The sequence below is a fragment of the Ictalurus furcatus genome, chromosome 7 (assembly GCF_023375685.1).
Source record: "Ictalurus furcatus strain D&B chromosome 7, Billie_1.0, whole genome shotgun sequence".
Taxonomy (NCBI): Eukaryota; Metazoa; Chordata; class Actinopteri; order Siluriformes; family Ictaluridae; genus Ictalurus; species Ictalurus furcatus.
In genome coordinates, this window is record NC_071261.1 from 23626939 (window position 1) to 23651575 (window position 24637).

Below are 24637 nucleotides of genomic sequence, written 5' to 3' on the forward strand. Positions count from 1 at the left end.
AGAGTGTTGCAGTTGCTATACATTACATGTCATGGAGCTGAGCGGTAAGTTGGTAGCGCTTCTGCCAGGAGAGACAGCAGTAAATACAGTCGTTGAGGGTCTCTTTGCTGGAAGTTACATAGCCCTGAAAGATCCTTTTGAGTGAGATTTCTTTGCTGCACCACCGGATGATCTCATTATTCATCTACAACAAGAACAACAAAAAAAATCCACACACAGACGTAGAGATTAAATATTGCACACCATGAAAACGACTACAAGAGTGCATCTACACACATTTGACTCTGACCAGTGGTTCTGCTGTGCTGTAGTGGGCATTGTGCTGGTGTGGATTTGCTCCACTTGTTCCCATAGAGCAGTGGTCACCAACCCTGTTCCTGCAGATCAACACTTTAGCTCCAATCTTAAGCGTAGCCACCTGAACATCTAATCACTGTCTTGAGAAGTTGATCAACTAAAACAGGTGCGTTAGATTTTATTTGGAGATGAAACCTGCAGGAACGTAGATCTCAGGGAAGACGGTTGGTGGCCACTGCCTTAGAGGGAAGCTCACTGCAAATTAATACAATGGTTTTTTTTTTCCTCACTGATCACCTTTATCTAATTATGCCACATTTGTCTCCTAATTAGAGTTGTCTCTTCCTGAATGACTTCGCCCCCATCCACAGGGCACAAAGCTCACTGAATGGTTTGATGAGCATGAAAATAATGCAAATTATGCTCTGGCCTTTACAGTCACCAGATCTCATCTCTACTCAACAACTATGGGAGATTTTAGATCAGTGTGTTAGACAATGCTTTCCACCAGTAACATCAGAACACCAATTTCATCCCTTCAATCCAGTTCCAGAGATGGTATGCATATGCGTACTGTGATGGTCAAAGAGACAGAGCTGGCATTTTTTTGTCCAGGAGGAGTAAAGAATCTTTCAAAACAGAAAAACCAAGAGGGAGTCTGGCTGGAAAGCACAGATTGCAGACCTAATTTATGGACTAAAGCCATTCTAATAGGGACCATTTAGTTTTATGTTTAAATGTTTATGTTTAAATGAAGGTCTAGTGTTCATTTATGCTCTGGCTCTGAGCGTGTGCGCTTTGCTCCTGCTTGGCTTCCTGCTCAGAAAAGCATGTCACAGCTGTTGCCCCAGTATGCAGGTCATTTCTGCATCTACAGTAATTCTTTGTCTTTAAAAGGTCTCAACATCACACAGGTTTTACAACTGCCCCATATAGAAAAGCAGTTTACTTGGGTTAAAGATGCCACGTTTGGCCAGATGTGCAAAGATATATTCCTCTGTTTTATAATATCTCCTTATGTTAAGGTGTAGATGAACTCAGGAGTGCATGTGTTTGCTATGAATCAGACAGGCTTTCTGTTCATAAAAGCGTCACGTTTAGACTGTATGTCTGGTGTGTGTGTGTGTCCCTAACATTCAAAGATGCTGGATTAAAAATAAAAAAAAAAGGAGCAAGAAATGGAAAGAGAGAATGAGAGGAAGCGTAGAAAGTGTAATTATTAAATATGATGAATAAAGTGGAGGATGTGAAATGACAGATCCATTTTCATTTCTCTGATCAGTGGGTTAATCCAGACTGAGAAATCACCAAGCGCTGCACTGAGTTGCACAGTGACTGTGTGTGTGTGTGTGTGTGTGTGTGTGTGTGTGTGTGATGCTGAAGAGAGAAAATGTTTTACAGCTTCTGAACCAGGAATGGAGCTAATTAAATTGCTATGTAATATAACTCTGAACTCTTATTTGACCAAAATGCTAAGGAATCTATGACATTAACCAGCTTAGGAGTTAATAATCTTTTCTTCGTCATGTCCTTTGCAATATGCAAAAAAAAAAAAAATGCTAAAAATGAAAAGAGCATATGTTCCTTAGGTCTTGTTCCCTACAAGCACTTGACTAATCACACTCTTTTCCCCGAGTCTCTATAGACTTCTCTACCAATTTTGGCACCAGTGAGCAGGTCTTCACTTCAGAACCTAAAAGAATATGTCAGAATTTTCTTTGTTAGAGGTCGAGAGGGTTAGCTGTGTATGATTTATTGGATGTCGGAAATAAAGAGAGAAGAAAGGGCGGCCATTAAAAAAAAAAAAAAAAAAAAAACCCAGCAGATGGTCTTGAATATCTGGGATGAGACAGAAACAGAGGAGCTTGTAAAGCCACAAATCTCAGGTATGAAATAGCAATGAGGATATTAGTCTGTGAATACTGCTGGAGAATATTACAAACGATTACTAATAGCCATGTGTGTTTACACTGGGGTTTTTTTTAAAACTGGCATTAAATGGGACAACAAAATAGAATAAAACATCCATGCCCTCTAGAAATGACTGACTGGAAAATAATACTAATGTGACTGACTACGCCTGCTCACTATTATTACCGTGTGTTCAAATCCTCCTGGGATGTTTGTATTTACGAGTTGGGAAGTCGTACTTCCGACGTCGGGTGCGTTCGAGTCACTTTGTTCAGAACAAGATGGCGGTGTACCTTCTCTTAATTAACTACAAATAATACAGCAAGGTTTTTTGTTTTTTTTTTTAAATTCTACTTCTAGAAAATAAAGTACAAAGATTGAGCATAAGGTGTGTTTTCATTTTTTATGAAAACGCCACTGTAAAACGTATCGTTACATATTATAGCGTAACTGTACAATGCTATCGTATTTTTTACGCTTGTTTTATTGTAAAGAAAAAGCCTGACAATAACTTGCTGCACATACCAAACACATAATAACTGAAATCAGTTTCTGAGACGAGTAAACATTCAATTTCAACAAATTTATCGTCAACTACAGACTGTTGATTCCATGTCTTCTTACCGCAACGCCCCCAACTCGGAAACTCTGGGTTCAAAGGGTTTCCCCACTCGTAATTACGACTTTGTGGTGGCGTACATGTGCGTTCAACTCGTAATTACGATCTTTCAGACGTGACGCACCATTGGACCGTTAGACAAGACTAATTTTGCCATCAGTACAGGATCTGGGATGTTCCTCTTATTTTAGGAAATCTGTTAGGACGGTAGAATTTGATTGGTCTTCTGTATGTTTTGGATGAGAACAAGTGAGTTAGTTAGCTAATCTTAGACCAGGCATTCATTAAAACAAATATAGTAGTAGTACATTCTCAGTATATTGGTGGGAGAAAAATAATGTGGTAGTGGAGGTCCTTGCAACTCATAATCTGCCACATAGTCTATGAATATTCTGAGAGACACTTGCATGCGCTATTCAACAATCGAAGACTCCATTAGAAAGTGAGCAAATTAGGGTCAACATAAGAAAAACCACACACACAAGCACACACACAAGCACACACACAAACACACACACACACACACGCAATGATTCTTTCATTATAAATTATTACCTGGAAATAATGTGTGCTGGAAAGTGAATCATGGATAATTTTCCTTTCACTGTACCTCTTTTTTCTTTCTCTCTCTCTTTCACCATCAATTCATGCTCAAATAGCACGCAATCATCTTTCCCTGTTGAGGTAACAGACTTTTCTTACATTATTTTTTTCTGACATGCTAAAACCTTGCTGGACCGATGCAGCAATAACTGGGGCCGTTTCACTTCCATTAAACACACCAGTGCTAACATGCAACCGCACACAGCCAATAAAAACATTAAAAGCAGTATGGCATATATGGGCCAGCACGTTGACAGATATTACCCTTGTATGCTGATCTAACACCGCATTCGCTGTTCTCGTGCAATGATTAAGGGTGTTATGTGTAAAACTCTAGTCCAAAATCAGCATATAAGGACAATTTACTTTATTGGTGAACCAAGTAGAAAGATCCAGGCCACTGAGCATCGATGAAGCCTTGCAGATGGCTGTGTACTTTAAGTGCATTCATGCCACTGTGGAAAAGAAAAAAAAACTTGAGAAAAATGACACTATTATTCCAGACAATAACAATACTAAATCTCCATAGAGGGCACTTATATCAGAAATTGGCATCATTCATTCTGCTGAACAGATATTCAATTTTCCAGCAAGAATACTTGGAAATGGAGGTGCAATGAAACAAGAGTACTTCAAAAACATAAGTGACAGAGCAGTTTGGGAATAAATACTACAAACCGATATTTTACTTCACATAACCAAAATATTTAAGACAATAAAACTGCATGTTGTGGAAGAATGTTGAAGTAGACCGAGTTAAGACTGAGGTCATTAAGAATATGGGCCGGTTTGAGCTTAGTGATAGAATCTGCTAGTCATTTATTTCTAGCAAATAAAATCACGTAGGTATAGAGACCCACTGAGTACCACCTTCTTTCACAGGACTGAATAACAACTAACCACAGACTGAAAATGGCGCTACAATGAAACAGACCCGTCTGCACCAACCTGGAACCCCACCATCAAGCATGTTAGAGTTTCTTGTTTACGTGCCACGAATGCTTTAAAAGAATTCTTGAATAACCTTTAAAGACAAGATGCTATGCAACTCACAAACATTTGTTAATGGACTCTAACTTGCTCTGAAAAACTCCATGTTTATTTGTCACACTTTGTTTCCCAGTCAGCCTGACAAGTGTGTGCATTGTACATACAGTACATACATTGTACATGATGGTGTAGACTGTCCGTGAGATTCTGAAAGCCGTGCCAGCTAAACGTAAATTATACATTAAATGGTCTGGAAAGCTAAGCATCAGAGGCCGAGATTATTTGATTGAAAAAGAAAATGGGGATATATATATATATATATATATATATATATATATATATATATATATATATATATATATATATAAATAAGAAGTAGTGTAAATCTAGCAAATGGTTGTAAAAGAACTATGAAAGACTTCTTGTACTAACAGACAAATAAGACATTGTTCAGACCACACAACACTGTTCTTAAATCTGCAGTAAGATTCGCTAGTAAAAGGACATACTCAATACTCTATTCATCTGCTTCCAAGAGTAGTGATAGGCTTGAGATTAGGTTTTCTGTGAATGTATAAGAGAATCTTAATTGTCAGAATAGAAGAGCATTATATTTTTTCATATGGACACATTTAAGTTTTTTCGTTTGGTTAAAGGTGGATCGTTGATAATGCCTTTTGGATAGCGGGTGGCTACGGGCTCAACATGGGCTTTACACAGGAGCTTCTAACGTTCCAACCCATGAGGAAACAATTAGACTGGATGTTTTTGTGGCGGACCGACCTGCCTTGATATATTATCAAAGAAGCGAATGGAAGAGAGGAAAGAAATAAAAGGGGAGGGGGGGCAAAGAAAAATGCGACGGCAAAGAGAGCGTGTGATTCCAGCAGAGGAAGGGTTAGAGTGTAATTATGAGAGGTTAAACGTTTTTCCCTTTGCTCTTGAGGACGTGGAGAAGGAAATGAAAAGCGAGCAAAGCTGTGAGCAAACGGTGTTGGGAAGCCTGTACCACACAAAAGCAGGGCACTCACCCAATGTTCTAAAGCACATGTGCTACATGAGCTACAGAGCCACAGCTGATGGCTTATCTATTGAGCAGAGGCCTGAAGCTCAGCAGGCTTTGAAGTGCTAAGAACCGAGAGAAATTGAGGGGGGAAATGGGAAGTGGGGGGGTGGTGTTGGGCGACCTGATGACTGTGCAGGTCTGTGTGTTTTTAGGAAGATACCACAGCTGAGCTGACATGGTAATGGATCTAGTGAGCGTTTACCAAAAGGTAAGTGGTTGCTATCCTTGGCTGGTTGAGAAGTACTTAGGAAACATGTTTGGATCAAGGACACCTAAGGCGTACCAGAATTCTACAGCAGGACGACACCAGTCATTGTACCTTCATTAAGAGCACAGTGATCCTCGCAGGGATGTTGTAGTGGGGAGAGTTCACCCAGATGAAACGGATAAGATTGAGGACATGACCAAGTTTGTGTGCTATCTGGCGAGGTTTGAGCTGGGAAAGTTCCTCGCATGGCTCCCTCAGCAGGCAGAGGAAAGTCAAGTTAGACTGGGCCTGTAGAAAGCCATCCTGCAGGAAAAGACAACATCAGCAATAGTTTGAGTCGATTTCAAACATCAACAATAGCTGGAGTCAATTCCATTCCATTTAACGGAAATCAGCTTAACATGGCTTAATTCAATTTGATGCAATGTCACATTCGATTTGGTTCAGTTAACACTATTCACTATATCCAGCTTGACAACACCTACATTCACAGCACCTAGTCCTTTGCCTCATGTTACCTCGACTACACCCAGTTCAATACTTAATTTAAATTGAGTGCCACCATTCACAAGAGTATTTTGGAAACCCCTAGCTTATCTACGGTCACAGAGCTGTGATCCAGCATACTGCTGACTCCCTCCCTACAGCTCTAACATTAAGAGCAGCAATTACATGGAATACAGAGTCAATCAGCTTTGAATGTCTCATTATTTCAGTCTGACAATATTGATTTTCCTTGGCCTTTGGAGAGTTTATGAAATGCCTGCACTCGCTGGAGCTCTGAGGCTCAATGCTGCATTAAGCTAGGGGTTTAAGGCTCTAGCTAGAAGTTGCCCTTTAGTACCTGATCTAGGACCAGAAAAAAAAACCTCATTCATTATTAAGGTAAGCAGCAAAATGCTTGCCTTTAGGGATTTAAATCAGCAGAACTGCCCAAGTCATAATAATATCTGAATGTGATACAGCCTCATTTCCAAAGGGTAAGATAAAGTTATACTGCAGCTACATATAAATTTGCCTTACACACATGCATTTACAGCAGTACACACATGCACAAACACAAAAGGGTTCAAAACCTGAATTTCTTTGGCTAGATTGCAGAATGGCTTCACATAAAAGGACATAGAGAGCTGCAGTATGGCTTGAATATGACAGACTCCTGGTTTCTGGAGCTGCTCGCTGATGCCAGATAGATCATCACAGCGGTTCATCCAGAAAGTGATTTCATCCAGAAGACCAGAGCTGTCTCCTGCATCTACTGCCGCCTGTACGTTCAGCACCTCCTTTATCTGCCGTGTCCAATGGATCATCACCACTGAAAAGCACAAACCATGAAGAAAAATAGGTTTAATGGCAAACCATCTTGTGAAAGCGTATTCTTTTTACATGAACTGTGCACTTCCCTGGCATGCCCTTTTTTGGTCCTTACCCTCCAGCCTCTTCACCAGCTCTTTGTCTCTGGCAGCCACCTCTGGGCTGTGCTGTAGGGCTTCCAGAGGGATATAAAGCAGTGTTTTCCTCCCAAGCCTAAACCTTGCATCTATGAAGAGCAGCAAATAAAAAAAAAAAAATAACTGAATTCTATGAATTAAAGCCATGACAGAAGATAAATGCATTTTATCTGAAACTACAGGGATGCCTAAACCAAAAAAAACTGACTCAAATGAGCATCACAGCCCCATAATTGATGAGTGCTAAAGAGTTTATGGGCTCCAAGAGAGCACACACAGCTCTGCGCAATAACGGAGTACAATACAGCCCAATAATGCTGCACATTATCACATTACCATTCATATTACACCTCATCATTTACCACATTACTGAGCAAATCAATTTAATGTTACATAAGGTTTGCAGCTAGGGGAACTGTAATGATATGAAGAAAGAAGATAGAAAAGGTTATTTTTATTTGCGTGGCATACATATGCTGTCACATAAGGGCTCATCATTCCTCACTTTACTTGTCTTATTCTCAGCACCATTCCCTTCTTTCTCAGCAGTTTTTTCCTGCATCTTCACATTAGCAACTAGGCCACTTGAACATGTATTCCTAGAAAAAGATTCCATCTAGGATTCTTTGGACTGTCCATTAGAGAATCCTATAATAGAGAGCTTACCGTTCGGAAAATCATTTTAGAAAGCTAGAACTATTTATTAACCATCCAAGGACTCATTGTTGAACCCTTCTTCTGAGAGTGATATGATATAGAAAAACATGAATAAGGGGTATGAGTGAATGAGGGGTATGAAGATTAATTAAGAAAAGGAAAATCTGAAGGCAAGAGAGAGAGAGAGAGAGACAGAGCGAGAGAGAGAGAGAATGAAATAGAGAAAGGAGAAAAAAAATGTACTCATACACAGAGATGAAAAAGATGAAAGGAAACAAGGCTGGAATATCATTCTGTACTTCCAGTACTTCCAGCTCATTCTGCGAGGGTGGTTATGAAAGGAAAAATAAACAAGGACAGGGCAGAGGGACACAATGGCAGAATTCGATTGGACGTTACATAGAGAACAAAGGCAAGTGAAATACAAGAGTAGGAAATAATAAGAAAACATGGAGCAGAGAGATAGGTGAATCAGTCCATTCACAGAGCAATGAGAAAGACATATACAACATATACTTGTATTTAAACAAAAAATGTATAAAGACAATGTATTTGATGTTTTACCTAATCAGCTGCATAGTTGTTTTTTTTTTTTTTTTTTTTTTTTAAGGTAAACGTTTATTTAGAAATTGATGCATGCAACACGTTTCAAAAATGTTGGGACAGGGGCAATTTAGGACTAATAGCGATGTGACAAGTTGAAATAAGAAGGTGATGTGAAACAGGTGAGACAATCGTCTAATCATAGTATATAAGGAGCCTCCAAAAAAGGACTAGTCCTTCAAGAGCAAGGATGGGTCGAGGCTCACCAATCTGCCAACAAATGCATCAGAGAATAATCCAACACTTTGAGAACAACATTCCCCACAGAGAAATCAGTAGGATTTTGGGCATTTCACCTTCTACACGTGCACAAAAATGGTGTAAAGGGGCGTAAAGGACAAGGGCGAAAACCACTTCTGAATGCACGTGATCTCCGATCCCTCAGACCTCATTGTCTTAAAAACAGTCATGAGTCCGTAATGGATATCCTGACATGGGCTCGAGAATACTCTGGTAAAGCTTTCAGTCAACACCATTCGTCGCTGCATCCACAGATACTATGCAAAGCAGAAGCCATATATCAACACTGACCAGAAACGCCGCCGACTTCTCTGGGCTCCTTTTCATTGGAGATGGACAGTAGCACAGTGGAATCGTGTTTTGTGGTCCGACGAGTCAACATTTCAAATAGTTTTTGGACAAAAGAGCCGTCGTGTTCTCCGAGCCAAAGAAGAAAAGGACCATCCAAGCTGTTATCAGCGTCAGGTCCAAAAGCCAGCGTCTGTCATGGTGTGGGGGTGTGTCAGTGCCCATGGCATGGGTAACTTGCACATCTGTGAGGGTGCCATTAATGCAGAAAGATATGTACCCCTTTGGAGCAACATATGCTGCCATCCAGAGCAGGACAACGCCAAACCGCATTCTGCCCGGATTTCAAGCGCATGATTACATAAGCAGAGTGCGCGGGTGCGAGCATGGCCTCCCTGCAGTCCTGACCTGTCTCCGATTGAGAATGTGTGGCGCATTATGAAGCGCAAAATAAGGCAACGAAGACCTACAGTTGCACAGCATGAAGAAATGCATAATGGATGAATGGGGGGAAATTCCGCTTGTTAAACTTAACCAACTGGTGTCTTCAGTTTCCAAACCCTTAATATGTGTTATTAAAAGAAAAGGTGATGTTACACAGTGGTAAACAGTCGACCGTCCCAACTTTTTTGGATTGTGTTGCAGTCCTGAGATTTGAAATGAGTATATTTAAAAAAAAAAAAAAAAATTCAATTCACAAAGTAAAACATCAAATAATGTGTTAATAATGTGTTTTCAATATAGTACGGAGTGAACTGAATTTTCAAATAACTCTTTTTGTTTGTTTTTTTGCATTTTCCATACTGTCCCAACCTTTTTCAGAATTGAGGTTGTATATAGGAGGTGTGTGCCTCTAAAGAATGAATGAGTTATGACTAAGAGCAGAGTGTTTTGCTTTTTCTTTGTGTAGGAGTAAACTTACAATACCTTTTTTTATTCACTATATCTTTCCCTAAATACTCTCCAATGCAATGAATTGCTTCAGAATGAATGGTGCTACAGAGTTATTTTTGGATCAGACATGATGTGTAAAATAAATACACCTTTGGGCCTATATCGACCATATGCTTTCAAACTAAATCATTTTTAGTACTGCGCTTAAAAACCTGAATATATCATCAGCAGTCACTGGAGTCCACTTTGGGACTTCATTGTTATTGCTTTGGTGAGTTAAAACAAAAATCAAAGAGACTCCCTGCACAATGTTTATCCTCCTGGGCTGATTTGGCTGCCTTTTTTATTCCACAACATTTCTGTAGCCTTGAAGTGTGTGCCTTGGACTGCGGGTGTATTGACTTGAGCATGATCTGCAGAAATGTGTATTAAGGGAGAGAACGGAGATTAGGGAGAATTGTAAAAATGATCAAAAATGGCTCTCTGATTAGACAGCGTGCAGTGCTGCTTTTTGCCCAGGTAAGAATGATGTCTGATTGGTGGGGCTGTGATTTGTGTTTACTCAGGTTGTGTGAAAGGTGACGTGGGTGTGCTGATTGGTATGATTGGTCTGATAATTGAACCATCACATGGAAACGTGTCAGGTGATTACCTATAAATGGCTGGGAGTGCAGGGAGTCTTGGGCCTGCATGCATAAAGCAGCTTAGAGCAAGACAGCTACCTCTGGATCTATCTTGCACATAGTGATTAAGATCTACATACACAAAAGGAATCTGATTTCAGCTGTCTGAAGTTTAAATATGATTATTAACCTTGTACTCTGGCAAGCAAGATAAGAGTGGCCCTCTGACTGCAATGTGGAGAGCAATTTCAAAGGTCCGGTAACGTCAGTGTGAGGTGCGAGAGATCAATGGACTGCAGTCTAACTGCCTACTCTTCAGGGGAGAAATAAATGAGTGCACATTAAAACCTGGATCTTTTTTTTCTCTTCCGTATAGATCATTTTCATCAGTGAATAAATTTCAATGTAGAAATGTTGCATGAATATGTTGAATTCCATAATCCTAGCTTCAGCATGTTGGAGTTATGGTTTCCAGTCGACACTTAATATTATTATTATTTTAAACACAATGAATGAAAGCAAGGGAGGTGGAGGGTCAGAATTAAAAAGTAATTTTCTGAACAAATACCAAAACAGCTGGGAGCCAATGTGAATCAGATAGTGTAGAGGTCCACAAGAGGTTCTAAAATCCTCACTAGTCTCATTACCACAAGCTCTGACAACTATCTGCACTTCTGCATGTATACACCCTGCATGCCAACCAAAAAAACCAAAACAATTTATGGTTGATGCTTTCACATGTCAGATGGCTCCTTCCCATCACATTAGATATTTGTGGCCACACTGACCAGTAGGCATAAAACTTTTAAATAAAACAGGTAAAATATCTGCTGCTAGTCAACAGTGTGACATTTGAGATCCACACTAACAGCAATGGTAGTGCAGCACTGCTAGCTGGAAATATCCTGAAAAGCACTTCAACACAGAGAGTACTGTTTCATGTGTCGTGTCGTGTACCTGTGAGGTAGGTAATGAAGCGGTGCATGTGAGGTAAATAATTGTTCATGATGGTCTCTGGCCAGTCCGTACTGTGAGTGACCAGTGGTGCATGAATCCCGTTCATTAGCCTCAGCAGGCTCTCTATACCCCCTCCCCGCACTGTGCCGAACTGCACGCAGCTCTCAAAAGTCTCCTCCATAATCATAGTGTCCTGCTTGCGTATGAAGTAGGCCAGCTGCTCCACCACCTGCGTGTGAGGAAGAGAGAGACGTAGCAGAGAGAAATAAAACAGGTAATATTTTATATCTCCCAGTTCTAATGGATAACCGGAATTCCTGTAACACTAACGAGTGACAGCTTTAAAAACTAAAACGCCAGATGCACTGGAATTGAACATAGTGGAGAGAATGATGCATATTCAACGTTACATGAGATCGTTTGTCAAAACTAAAAACAAACAAACAAACAAACAAAAACAAACAGACAAACAAAAACAACCACCACAAAACTGATTTTCCAGTCATGAATAATTTGCAGTATCATCAGTCAGCGGTGATGTACGACTGCTGCCCTGATCCAACACCAAATGTCACTGCATCCTAGAATAGAACTGGCAGTACCTGGCTTGGCATGGTGTACTGCACACATAGGCCAGAGAAAGGGTCGAGGAAGATAATGAGAAGCTTGATTGTAGCATCTGCGATGAACTTGTCCAAGGCTCTATTATTTTCGTCTGTCCAGGAAGCCACTGATACTCCTGTCAAGGCCACTCGCCTTTTTAATAGCTCCCTCTGCAAAGTACCAGTGAGAAATGAGAATTCACTGAGGATGTATTACACATAACAGAGGTGTGTCTTGTGTGTATATATTTATTTATTTATTTATGTTATTGTCTCTGTAAGTGACCTCTCTTTAGTAGCACCCAAGAAAATACTTTGGATACACTTAACTGGAGCTAATGACAAAGTGGCACTTATGTGATTAAAAACACATGTACGTTCCCTCTAATTCCCCTAAGGCTTATACACACACATATTATATTATATTTATTTATAAATAAATTTTATATATGTATAAATAAATAAAACTATAACTATAACTACAACAACCATACTTCTTTGAACAGCATTGACCTTTGTCTATGAGTGTACAGCATTAATGAATGGCAGTACAGTATAATCCAGTTCTCTCTGGTTGCCAGCTGCCGCTTCTATGGGGTCTCCCAGCAGGGGCTGCAGGATCACTCCATGTAAATGCCATTGCTCTTTTACCAGCCAGAGGGCTATAATTAATTCTATTAATGTCAATGATGCCAAGGACAGAGTTGCGGCAGGTTCACTGACCCATTCCCTCCCCATCACCCTATGCATTCTAGGTTATTCTTCCTCTGCTGCTCCTCAGGCCTTCCTCAGGCACTGTAGTAAGCAGAGGTTATTTTTCCAGTTGAAGTGATAAAAGGAGCATTGCGCACATTTATGTGTATAGATTACAATTCCACATTGGATTTTCCTATTTCGACTCTGACTGAGAGCAGCTGGTGGGAGAAAAGTGATATTTTCATTGGCCGACCTGTGAGCATTTGCTGAATTTGTGTGATCAATGAGGCATAGTAAATGAAGATGGTCCAGCAGAGCATTACAGGCTACAGTGTTTTGCGAGGGAATGAATCAACAATTCTCTCACATCACCAGAAAGCCTTAGTACCACAAATATAAAAGCACTGATTAGTATGCAAGGATGCCAGGCTTGGAAGCCTCAGGCAAGTGAAACTGTGAATTGCAGATTACAATCAGATAAGAATCACAATGAGTGTGAGGTAATTCATCAGTGACTGTGTTTTAAAACCTCTAATTTAGCATAAATAAGTGAATTACCAGGCCTTTGGTGTGTGCATCCTCTTCCTCTGCTAAAATAGTCTCCTTGTTAAGATCCCCCACTAACACACACACACACAACATGGAATGAGTCATACTGTGTCACTGCACTGTATGATTGCATGAACAGATATGTTTAGGGAAATGAATAATGTAATAGTGTTAGACAATATGGCAAAAAAAAATGTCATGCTGTAATACTTCAATAAAATATGCAATTATTATATTTTGGGGGAAAACACAAAACATCAGCACTGTATGTTAAATAAATGAATCAGATAATTAGGACAGGAAGGAAAATAGATCTTGACATTTAATCAGTTACTTACTGCAGTGGAGTTATAAAATCACTGTGACCTGTGGAAGTCCCTGATAATCTTTATTGTTTTACCTGCAGGCTGTGAGTCTGAACCCTCCAGTACGGACTTGTCTGAGGCCGGTAGAGAAGGTCTCTTCCCTGTGCTGGAGTGCTTTGATTCGCTAGAAGAGGAGCGCTCTGTGTGAGGTGTCTCTGGCTCAGCCATAGTGAGATAATGCTGCTTTAGAAGAATAAAGAATTGGCATAAGCCAAGGATCGTACATAATTATATTGCTTTTTTCAATTATATTTAATCTTATTTCATCACTCGCAGTGCCCCTTTTGAAAGTTTGTATTCAATAGCTAGTCTTTCTTACAGTCAGTACAAAAGCAGCAGTGAGATCTGGAGGCGACTCGGTTTCACTGAGCGGACAAAATATGCTCGGTTATATTTGAGTGGTTATATTTATATGAAAAAATGTTCTCAGTTTAACCATGAAGGAAGGCCAATATAGCCAAGGAAAGCCAATGGGAAATATGACAATATAATATCAATATTTGTGAAAAAAATATACAAAATTGTACAAAATGCCTGGAAGCAGTGCATATTTTATATATTTATATATATATATATATATATATATATATATATATATATATATATATATATATATATATACACACACACACACACACACACAGCGCCGTGCAAAAGTCTTAGGCACATGCAAAGAAATGCTGTAGAGAAAAGATGCCTTTCGAAATACTGAATTTAAATTACATATTTCTCCATTTTAAAAAACATACTAGAAAGAGCAGTAAACAGTAATAAATGAAACAAAGGCAATATATGGTGTGACGACCCTTTCCTTAAAAAAAAAAGAAAAAAAAAAGGTAGAATTAGTGCAGTTTTACAAGGATTTTTATTGAGCATCTTGCAGAATCAGACACGGTTCTTCTGGAGATTTTGACTTTCACACATGCTGCTTATTTTTGCAGCTAAACTCCAGCATCCTTCATTGTGTTTTTTTTCTGAAAAGTGTCTCTTATGTAATACGTTGCTTTCTTTACTGACATACAAACATTTTTCTGTTACATTTAATTTTGTTAAATGTTAAACACAATTTGTTTAGGAATCTAAAATGTTTTTGTACTGACTCCATAATGTAGAAATCATAAAATAAAAATCTTATAACTATAATTTTGTGCTAAAAAAAATAGGGTGGCTAAGACTTTTGCACAGTACTGTATCAACACACACATACAGTATAGCATAATACATACAGTTGCAATCAAAATTATTCAACCCCCATTGCAAATCAGGTTTATTGTCAAAATGTACAGACTTTCAGCTGTTTGTAATGAACAAATCAAACAAAAGCAATTGAAATAGTTCAACACAATGAATGCTTCAAGTGGTTTCCCCAAATCCAACTGAAAATGCAACTTAGGGGCGGCTGTGGTTCAGGTGGTAGAGCGGGTTGTCCACTAATTGTAAGGTTGGCGGTTCGATTCCCAGCCCACATGACTCCACATGCCGAAGTGTCCTTGGGCAAGACACTGAACCCCAAATTGCTCACGATGGCAAGTTAGCACCTTGTATGGCAGCTCTGCTACCGTGTGTGTGAATGGGTGAATGAGACATAGTGTAAAGCGCTTTGGATAAAAGCACTATAGAAGTGCACCATTTCCCATTTAACTTATAATGACTTCTCCAGTCTCAAAATTATTCAACCCCTTCATGGTAAGCATCTGTAGTACTTAGTAGAGCACCCTTTTACTGTTATGACCTGTTGAAAATGAGATGCAGAGCTTCTGGCAGCGTTCCTGAGGAATCTTACACCACTCCTCATGAGCAATGGCCTCCAGTTCAGTAATATTCTTGAGTTTGCGTGCTGCATCCGTCTTCTTCATATCCCACCAGAGATTTTCTATGGGGTTCAAGTCAAGTGACTGTGATGGCCCTGTAGAATCTTCCAGGACTTCTTCTGCAACCAAGCCTTGATGGTATTTGAGGTATGCTTGGGATCATTGTCCTGTTGGAAGGTCCAATGACGCCCAACAATTTTGGCTCAGTAGTGATGTACATCTTGGAGTTCTGGCATGGAAACCTTCTGCGTTTGGTACACGCCTTACTGTGCTCACTGAAACCTCAGTGTCTGTTACCACCAAGTCTTGCTGCAGATCTTTTGCAGTCACTCAAGGGTTTTTCACAACCTGCCTTCTCAGAAATCTGGTTGCAGCTGTTGATAGTTTCCTTTTTCTGCCTGTCCAGGTATTTCATTTATTTTCCACCCCTAGCCAGTTCAGGTATTTCATGTGTTCCAGCTCAAGCACACCTGGTGCAACTAATGAAGCCCTTGATAAGGTGTGCACACCTGCTTTGCATATTTGTTGTTGTGAGGGATTTTATTCAGGGGGTTGAATAATTTTGAAACTGGAGAAGTCATTATAAGTTGCATTTTCAGTTGAATTTGGGGAAACCACTTGAAGCATTTGTTGTGTTGAACTGTTTCAATTGCTTTTATTGGATTTGTTCATTGCAAACAGCTCAAAGTCTGTAAATGTTGACAGTAACCCTGATTTGCAATGGGGGTTGAATCATTTTGATTGCAACTGTATCATGTACTATAGAAATATGGTTGGGAATCATAATGGTATTTTTGCCATATCGCCCACCCATAGTTTTATGGTAAAGAATGATTAATTGAATGCCCTGAACATGAGGTCAGTCTCAATAGGGATTTTTCCACATTAAAATCTGAATTGATTTTATGGATTTAATTCATCACCGAGACTTCATTTGGATTACACAGTGCTCTTCATCATGTAGTCTAACTAAAACTAACGAATAGAGTGGTTAATTGTCGACATTTTCTTGTTAATTCAGTCATGCCTGATCAGTCTGAGACATTACAAAATAATTCATCACGATTAATAATTGAAAGTAATCAACCAGTGAGACCGAAAAAAATATTACATCAAAACAAGGGGCAATGTTTAAGAGCAGGCTTCAGGGTTCGTTCTGAGACCACTGTGCTAAAGTCTTACATAAGTAGCAAAAGTACAAAAACCAACAGAGAGTAAAGAGGAAAAATATCTGGTTCATATGATGCCGCACAGTGGCACCACCTCCACTTCTACCTTCAGTTGTCAACACTAGTAGCATCATTTTGATTATTGAGGCTTTGATTCAGTTTGCCAGTTGTCACATTTTTGAAAACTGTATGTAATAAAGCAGACGAGTTATTGCAGTCAAAGCTCAAGGCAGAGAAAGAGACAGAGACTGTAATGAAAAAAACATTTACTATAAGTCTATAAGCTGCTGAAGGCAGAAAGTCAAACTCCCCTTAGATCAGAATTGAGAAGCGGAGAAGCTGACATTGATCAATAACATTAATATGAGCCTGTGAAGCTCAGAGTCTTGGGCTGAGATGAAGCAAGTACCCGAGTGACAAAACCAACACTGTTGACAGTGGAGGATTATTGTAGACAAAGTATTGTCAATATAAGCCACAAAGGCTTTGAAATGCAATGCTTCTGAACGCTCGCAGTAACTTTATATTGCTCTCGCTACATCATGTTAATTGACTGATCAATGCTACAGAACAGTCAGAGCTAGACTCAGCAGCCAGGTAATAAAATGCAAGAAAATTCTGTAAATCACTTTGACTTCTGCTTGCTGACGTTACCTGCTTAGCTAGCTAAACACTAATGTTCTTGTGTGTAACAATAGTATCTGTCAGGTGTTTGAATGTAAAACACTGTTTGCTGTAAAGAAACAAGCATTTTTCACTTACTGTGATTCAGACGAAGTCAATCAATTTAGTGCTGTGAAAAATTGTCATGTCTAAATGATCACACGCATTTTCCTCCGTAATATGAAACGCCCTTTATTTAGGGCTCTTCCGTACTATCAGAAAATCGTTTGAATTTCAGGCTAAATACCCCATTCAGCACATCTCATCTTCAATGCAAACTGATTGCTTTGACCTTTATTACAATCACTTGTTGGAGGATTGTGTCTATGCAAGTTGGGATTAACTTCATGTGAGCTGAAGGGTAAATTGTGTACATGTCCATATATAAACTGATTTATTCCTCCTCATATCATCACTGACATGTCTAGATGCAATGCCAGGACATATACTTGGTTAGATTTGTGCCTACATGCCTAGATCACACTGAACACCGATCAGCCATAACATTAAAACCACTGTCAGGTGAGTAACATTGATTATCTTGTTACAATGACATCTGTCAAGGGGTGGGATACATTAGGCAGCAAGTGAACAGTCAGTTCTCGATGTTGATGTGTTGGAAGCAGGAAAATTGGGCAAGCATAAGGATCTGAGCAACTTTTAAAAGGGCCAAATTGTAATGACTGGGTGAGAGCATCTCCCAAACATCAGGTCTTGTGGGGTGTTCCCGGTATGCTGTGGTTAGAAACTACCAGAAGTGGTGCAAGGAAGGACAACTGGTGAACCAGCGACAGGGTCATGGGCAGCAAAGGCCCAAGGCTCAGGTGGGGAGTGACCACACACTGCATTGCAGCTTACTGTGTATGGGGCTGCATAGCCACAGACAGGTCAGAGTGCCCATGCTGACCTACAAAAAAAGCACCTACAGTGGGCATGTTAGCATCAAAACTTGACCATGGAGCAATGGAACAAGGTGGTCTGGTCTGATGAATTTCTTTTACATCATGTGGACGGCCGGGTGTGTGTGTGTCGCTTAACTGTAAAAGAGATGGCACCAGGATGCAATATGGAATAGGATCTCACCAGCAGACCACAGTACGTCCGACTGCAGGGCAGTCTGTCAGATGTGGTGATGTGCAACACTGGCGCACCTCAAGGAACTGCACTTTCACCTTTTCTCATCACCATCTACACCTCTGACTTTAGCTTCAACTCTGGAACATGCCACCTTCAGAAGTTGATGAAGACTCCTCCATCGTGGGCTGCATCAGTGAGGATAAGGAGGAGGGCTAGAGGTGTGGTGGAGAGATTTGTCAGACCATCTGAGGATAACCACCTTCAGCTCAACATCAGCAAGACCAAAGAGCTGGTAGTGGACTTCCGCAGGAACAGAAAGCCCCCAACACCATCCAGGGGCAGAAAATAGAGATGGTGGACTGGGGGTGCACATTAACAACAAACTGGACTGGTCAGAAAACACCGAAACTCTACCGGAAGGGACAGAGCAGACTGTTTTTTTCTAAGGAGGCTCAGGTCCTTTGATGTGAGCAGCAAGCTACTGCAGATGTTCAATCAGTCTGTGGTAGCCAGTGCCCTGTTCTTTGCTGTGACGTGCTGGGGAGGTGGAATTAAGGCTGGGGAGGCTGACAGACTCAACAAGTTGGTGAAGAAGGCCAGTTCTGTTATTGGTCAAAAACTAGGCAATCTGGAGACAGTGGTGGAGAAGAGAATGACAAAATCAGGTCCACTCTGGGAAACCCCTCTCATCCACTGTATGTTGAGCTGCGGCAGATGGAGAGCACCTACAGCCACAGGCTCATCCACCCAGGTGCATGATGGAACACTTCAGATGTTGCTTTGTGCCAAAAGCCATCAGACGGTACAACACCTAACCACCTTCCTCCTCGACTTTACTTTACTACACTACATACATGTTGTAATGTATTGTTGTAATAGGGGTCCCGTATTGTACTATTTATATTGTTTTACATATCACTATTCATAGTTATTGTTATATGTTTATACTGGTTATACTGTACAGCTGCTACAGGTATATTGTATTGTGTATACTGTACATATGCGATATGTATATGGGCTATATGTATATTGTGACTGTACATTGTTGTTGTGGCTTATATTGTTCATATGTACATTATATAGTTTGATCTTATGTTTATATATACATACATGTATATTATATATACACATGTATCCACTGTATTTTCTATAGATCCCTGTATTTTTCTCCTTACGATCTCTATTTTCTTCACCTGTTTTGCTGCTGCTGTGATACCCAAATTTCTCCGTCCGAGACTTAATAAAGTAGTATCTTATCTTATCTTATATGGGAAGAAGGCAAGCCAGTGGGGGCAGTGCAATGCTCTGGGCAATGTTCTGCTGGAAAACCTTGGGTTCTGGGGGGGGTTCTTTCGTGGGTTCTTTCATGTGGATGTTACTTTGACACGTACCACCTACCTAAACATTGTTGCAGACCAAGTACACCCCTTCATGGTGACAGTATTCCCTAATGGCACTGGCCTTTTTCAGAAGAATAATGCGTCATGCCACACTGCAAAAAAAAATTGTTCAGGAACGCTTTGAGGAACATGACAAAGAGTTCAAAGTGTTGACTTCGAAATTCCTGATCTCAATCCGATCGATAATCTGTGAGGTGTGCAGGACAAACAAGTCCGATCCATGGAGGTCCCACCTCGTAACTTACAGGACTTAAAGCATCTGCTGCTACCGTCTTGGTGCCAGAGACCACAAGACACCTTCAGAGATCTTCTGGAGTTCATGCCTTGACGGGTCAGAGCTGTTTTGGTGGCAAACGGGGACGTTCATAATATTCTGCATGTGGTTTTAATGTTATGGCTGACTAGTGTATATGCAGGCCATACCTATGGTAGGTAAATAGTTTACATAAAGCCACAAAGTCCTTGAAAACACCATCTACAGTTTAGATGGTGACCAAACCTGAACAATACTTGGAATTGGCTTGATTTGGGTGGGGAAATAATTACGACAGGATATGACGGACTGTTTACCAGCATGACTCTTCGCATTGTATACATATTACCTGAGGTTATTTCATCAGGTCATTTTACAGCAGGAAATATGTGACATCCATAAAAAAAAAAAATTAAAATGACATAAGAGATTAAGATGAGCCTAAAATCACAGACGGCCTGTTCAGACTTGATATTAATGTCTGCCTGGTATTTTCAGGTGTATCATGCATCTCCACTGACCACTTGTTAATACACTTTCATCAGTAGAAACGCTGCCAAATCTGACAAAAGCAACCAGATGTCACTTCAAAACCAATTCCCAAATAGCATACAAACACTCAAACAGAGTGTTTACATTCAGCCATTGGATGGCATTTCCTAATTAAATTGTCAGGACCTCAGACTAGTTGATAAAAGCTGCACTCATACTGTCATCTCGCATTTTGTGTAGGATTTCATGTGCTTTAAAAATCACACAAACAAAAAAGAGAGATTCATTTGCACGCCTTCTGACCATTTGTGCTCTCATTGGCTTTAATATAGCAATTTAACAGCAATAACATGCAGCTGTGGACACAACCATCATTGGATGGCGCCGAGTTATTTTCATAACTGACATTGATCCTCCTTATCGAACGTAGAAAGACGCACCAATAATAAACACCAATAATTTCATCTCAACGCCAGCCAATGATGGGTGTGTCTGAAGCTGCATTTGTGCATGACTATTCATGTACGGTTATTGTAAAAGTGTTACCCATCACTTATTTTTAGATGCAAGCCAGTACATGTAATAGAATATAGTTCAGTACTTACAAAAGCAGGACCTTTTACTTTAGTTACGACTTTATGGGTGTTTTCACACATAGTTCGTTTGAGCCCTCCAAACGCTCTCGGAGAGGTTCAGCGTGTATATGAGAACAAACCGAATGATCTCAGACCCCCCTAAAAGGACCCGAAAGCGAACAGTACTCAGACCATCTCCGGAGGTGATCCGAGTACGGGTTCGTTTGTGGTTTGATTTCTTCGTGAGATGTGAAAGCACTGTGGTCCCGGTCCACTTTGTGTTTCGCTGAAATGAAGGATTCCTGTCCCTTCTACGACGACTTGGATGAAATTTCGGGTGCAAGCGCTTGTGCTTGTCTGACAGATGTTGTCGAAGGTTTAAGTGTGGACATGCAAAATGAAGAGGAACAAGGTAAGGTAAAGCTGCACAATTAATCGAATATCAATCGCGATTACGATTTTGACTGCCCACGCTTACATGAACATGATCGACTGCAATACTGACGTTTAAAATTCGTCCTATGCTCATAGAAAACTCTGTTGCATATCAAATCAAGCGCTTTCTAAACTTACAGGCAGTCACCATAGAGTGGTGCAGGGATGATGTAATTTTGTAATGCCAAAATCCGGAAACGTGTTAGCATTTTAGCACTTCGGTGTCATCGTCCTGAAGTAAATGGGGTTTTTTGAATGGGATTTTGGTTAAAAGCCTGAAATAAGGTCTGTGGTGAACACAAGCTCAAAATATTTTCATGGTTTCTTCTACAACATAAAATACGCAAGTAAAACCCCACTCCTGATTTTTTTTTAAAGCTTGTACGTGTATTTAAAAAGGCAGTTGCTAACTGTCACGTAATGAGGGTTTAGGACAGATGCAAGTGCAGATAAGAGCTTTCTTGAAGAGAGGCAGACAAATCCATAGCGTGGTCAAAAACAAGCAAAAGGTCAGGCGATCGGCAAACGGGCATAAACAAGGCTAAACAAGGATCGAACAACGAGGTCGAGAACAAGATCAAAACTATGAGACGTGAAACTATGAACAAATGCTTGGTGCACGGAAAACTCACGCAATACTTCGTACCAAACAACGAGACATGAGGGGTTTAAATGACAAACGTAATAAAGGGTGAACACAAAACAGCTGAGACTAATGACGACACATAAGAGAACAACCAATGACAATACAGGGGCAGAGACAGGACAGAAATCATAACAAATGCACATGTAGAAAGTGTGCGTGAAAAAGTATGTCCAGCTTTTGCGCGAGGGGAAATCATGACACTAACAAGTTGCTAAATGGGACTACAGACGTTGTCGGGGACATTAAACGTCATCACGCCGAACAGGAAAAAACTTTGCAGATAAACTGGTTCAGGTTTGCTGTGCACAATTCCCAAAAAAAAACATGGATGAACATTCATCCACAGAGTAAATCTGTATTATGGAAAATGTTTTAAATCAAGTTTGGAAAAGTTGTCGGAAGCTTGGTGATGGTGACGTTGAAGTCGCGCGACCGTGGTGTAGTTCGTTTATAGCATACAGTTAGCTGTTTATTTCTGGCGATTGTATTTAGGCTTCAAACTTCATACAAGTTGTGTTCATTTGTGAAAATTACCTTGATGGACAAAACGTGTTAGTATTGTAAACTTTTGTTGATCACAGAGCTTATTTTTTGCAATAATCCAAAAGTCTATGTGAAAATCCTATTGAGTTTTTGTCGAGGGAACCGGTGCGATGCTAACTTCCGGTACAAAATGACGTCGTCCCTGCACCACTCTACTGGGTGATTTGTCTGCGCCTCTCCTCCTGTAAGCACTGTTATTGTCTTTTCTGCATACGCCTGAACTGTTTTCATTTGGATGCATATTGTTGTATTTGATCGCATGTTTTTATTTGGTTGGTGGTGTATTTATTTTTACTTATCCTATATTTTGGGCACAATTTTATTGATATTTTGCTTCTACGAGATGATACACTTTAAGGACCAGTCTAATTTCATGCAAAGATTTGTACATTAGCAGGAATGTAGCACGACATGGAGCTGAAAGCAACGGTCTGTTTATTTAATTGTGAAACTGCAATAAAAATATGTTGTCCCTAAAATAAATGAATAATCGTGATAAATAATCCTGATCTCAATATTGATCAAAATAATCGTGATAAATAATCCTGATCTCAATATTGATCAAAATAATCGTGATTATCATTTTGGGCATAATCGTGCAGCCCTAAACTGAACATTGCTGCAATGCCGGGTAAAAGTAAAAAAAAAAAAAACTATGACAGAAGCATCCGTGACAAAATGTGTTGAAGCGGTGAGTCCGCTGAAATGAAGGACTCCTGACGACTTTGATGATATTTTGGGTACAAGCTGGGGTCTGAGATCTTCTGAAGTTGTGGTGTGTGAACAAGAAAGAGTCTGAGATCACTTTATTGCTGAAGAGGACCAAAAAAAAAAAAAAAAAACACTTTCGGCTGGTTCCCTTTAAGCGAACTGGATTTGGTTCTTTTTAAAATGAACTATATGCAAGTCCAGTACATGTAGTAGAATATAGTTCAGTACTTACCAAAGCAGGACCTTTTAGTTTAGTTACTATAGAAACCACAAGTCACCATTATCACTGTCAATTAAAGGCTATTAGCCCTTCTGACTGGTCACATATAAATAATGCCAATTGTTGGGGTGCATGGAATTCATTTTATAGTTAAAGGAGTTAATGCCACCAAAGAGTTTAAGAAGCCCTCGTATAATAATTATTGACCTTGTAATTAAACACGAACAACACTTATCACAAGTTAAATTTAAACGGATGTAAATGTTTGTTTTAAAAAAATTATGGCTTCAACCGGTCATGGTACAGTAGACTGTGACAGTATAAGAGTGAACTGATAAGCTTGGTTTAATTAAATGAGGAATTAGCTAAGCTATCTCAAATATTTAGCAACTGATATTAGCAAAGATCAAAGCAAAGCAAAGCTAGCTACTGTTACAGCGCAAACGGTCTTACCTTTCAAAGTGCTATATATGAACCTCCTGGTTCCTCCTTCAGCGTTTCTTCCTGCCACCGTTTTAGTCAATAGATTTATTTTGCATAAATGTTTAATAAAATACAGAAGTAATCATTTGAAGAGTTTTTAGTATGCCATCAAGCGCTAACCTCGGCGTCTCTGCTCTAAAGTTGGTGCGCGTGGACTCGTTGCTGTGGAAACACCTCACCCGGGATCAGAGGGACTGTTGTAGGCTAGCTGTTGTCATTAGACACCATTTCGCATGGGTTTGTGAAGTATAATAGGTAGAAAAAGAGAAATAAACAAACGTAATCATCTGTAATTTCACATTTTCGTTCAGAGATGTGATTCACAGAAAAATAACATCATTATTTTATTATTTTTTTTAACTTGAGCCAAACCCTTAAGTATGTGCGAGAGTCATAACTCAGCACTGTTTGAAAGAATACGACTAACCGCCATGTTGTCATGAACTACAGACTGTGTATGTGGGGGTGTGTGCCAAGCTATAGTGGAATGGTAGCAAGTTAATTTTATTTATATATATATATATATATATATATATATAT

General features: G+C 39.8%; 1 protein-coding gene across 3 annotated transcripts in view; it reads right to left on the reverse strand.

Moving 5' to 3' along the window:
• The window catches only part of dnah2 (dynein, axonemal, heavy chain 2), a 146740-nt gene extending 122353 nt beyond the window's left edge, over positions 1–24387 (reverse strand). Inside the window, exons 1-10 of one of the 3 annotated variants that reach the window (XM_053629346.1) lie at positions 24218–24387; positions 24068–24118; positions 13655–13799; positions 13264–13325; positions 12010–12180; positions 11408–11636; positions 7124–7234; positions 6771–7009; positions 5806–5997; positions 27–184 (exon numbers count right to left, since the gene is read on the reverse strand). In XM_053629346.1, coding sequence (XP_053485321.1) covers positions 27–184; positions 5806–5997; positions 6771–7009; positions 7124–7234; positions 11408–11636; positions 12010–12180; positions 13264–13325; positions 13655–13787 — 1295 coding nt within the window. In that variant the 5' untranslated portion in view covers positions 13788–13799; positions 24068–24118; positions 24218–24387. Of the gene's footprint in view, positions 1–26; positions 185–5805; positions 5998–6770; positions 7010–7123; positions 7235–11407; positions 11637–12009; positions 12181–13263; positions 13326–13654; positions 13803–24067 lie in introns of all 3 variants that reach the window. The other 2 variants (XM_053629345.1, XM_053629344.1) reach the window with 2 other exon arrangements.
• Positions 24388–24637: the final 250 nt, after the last annotated feature.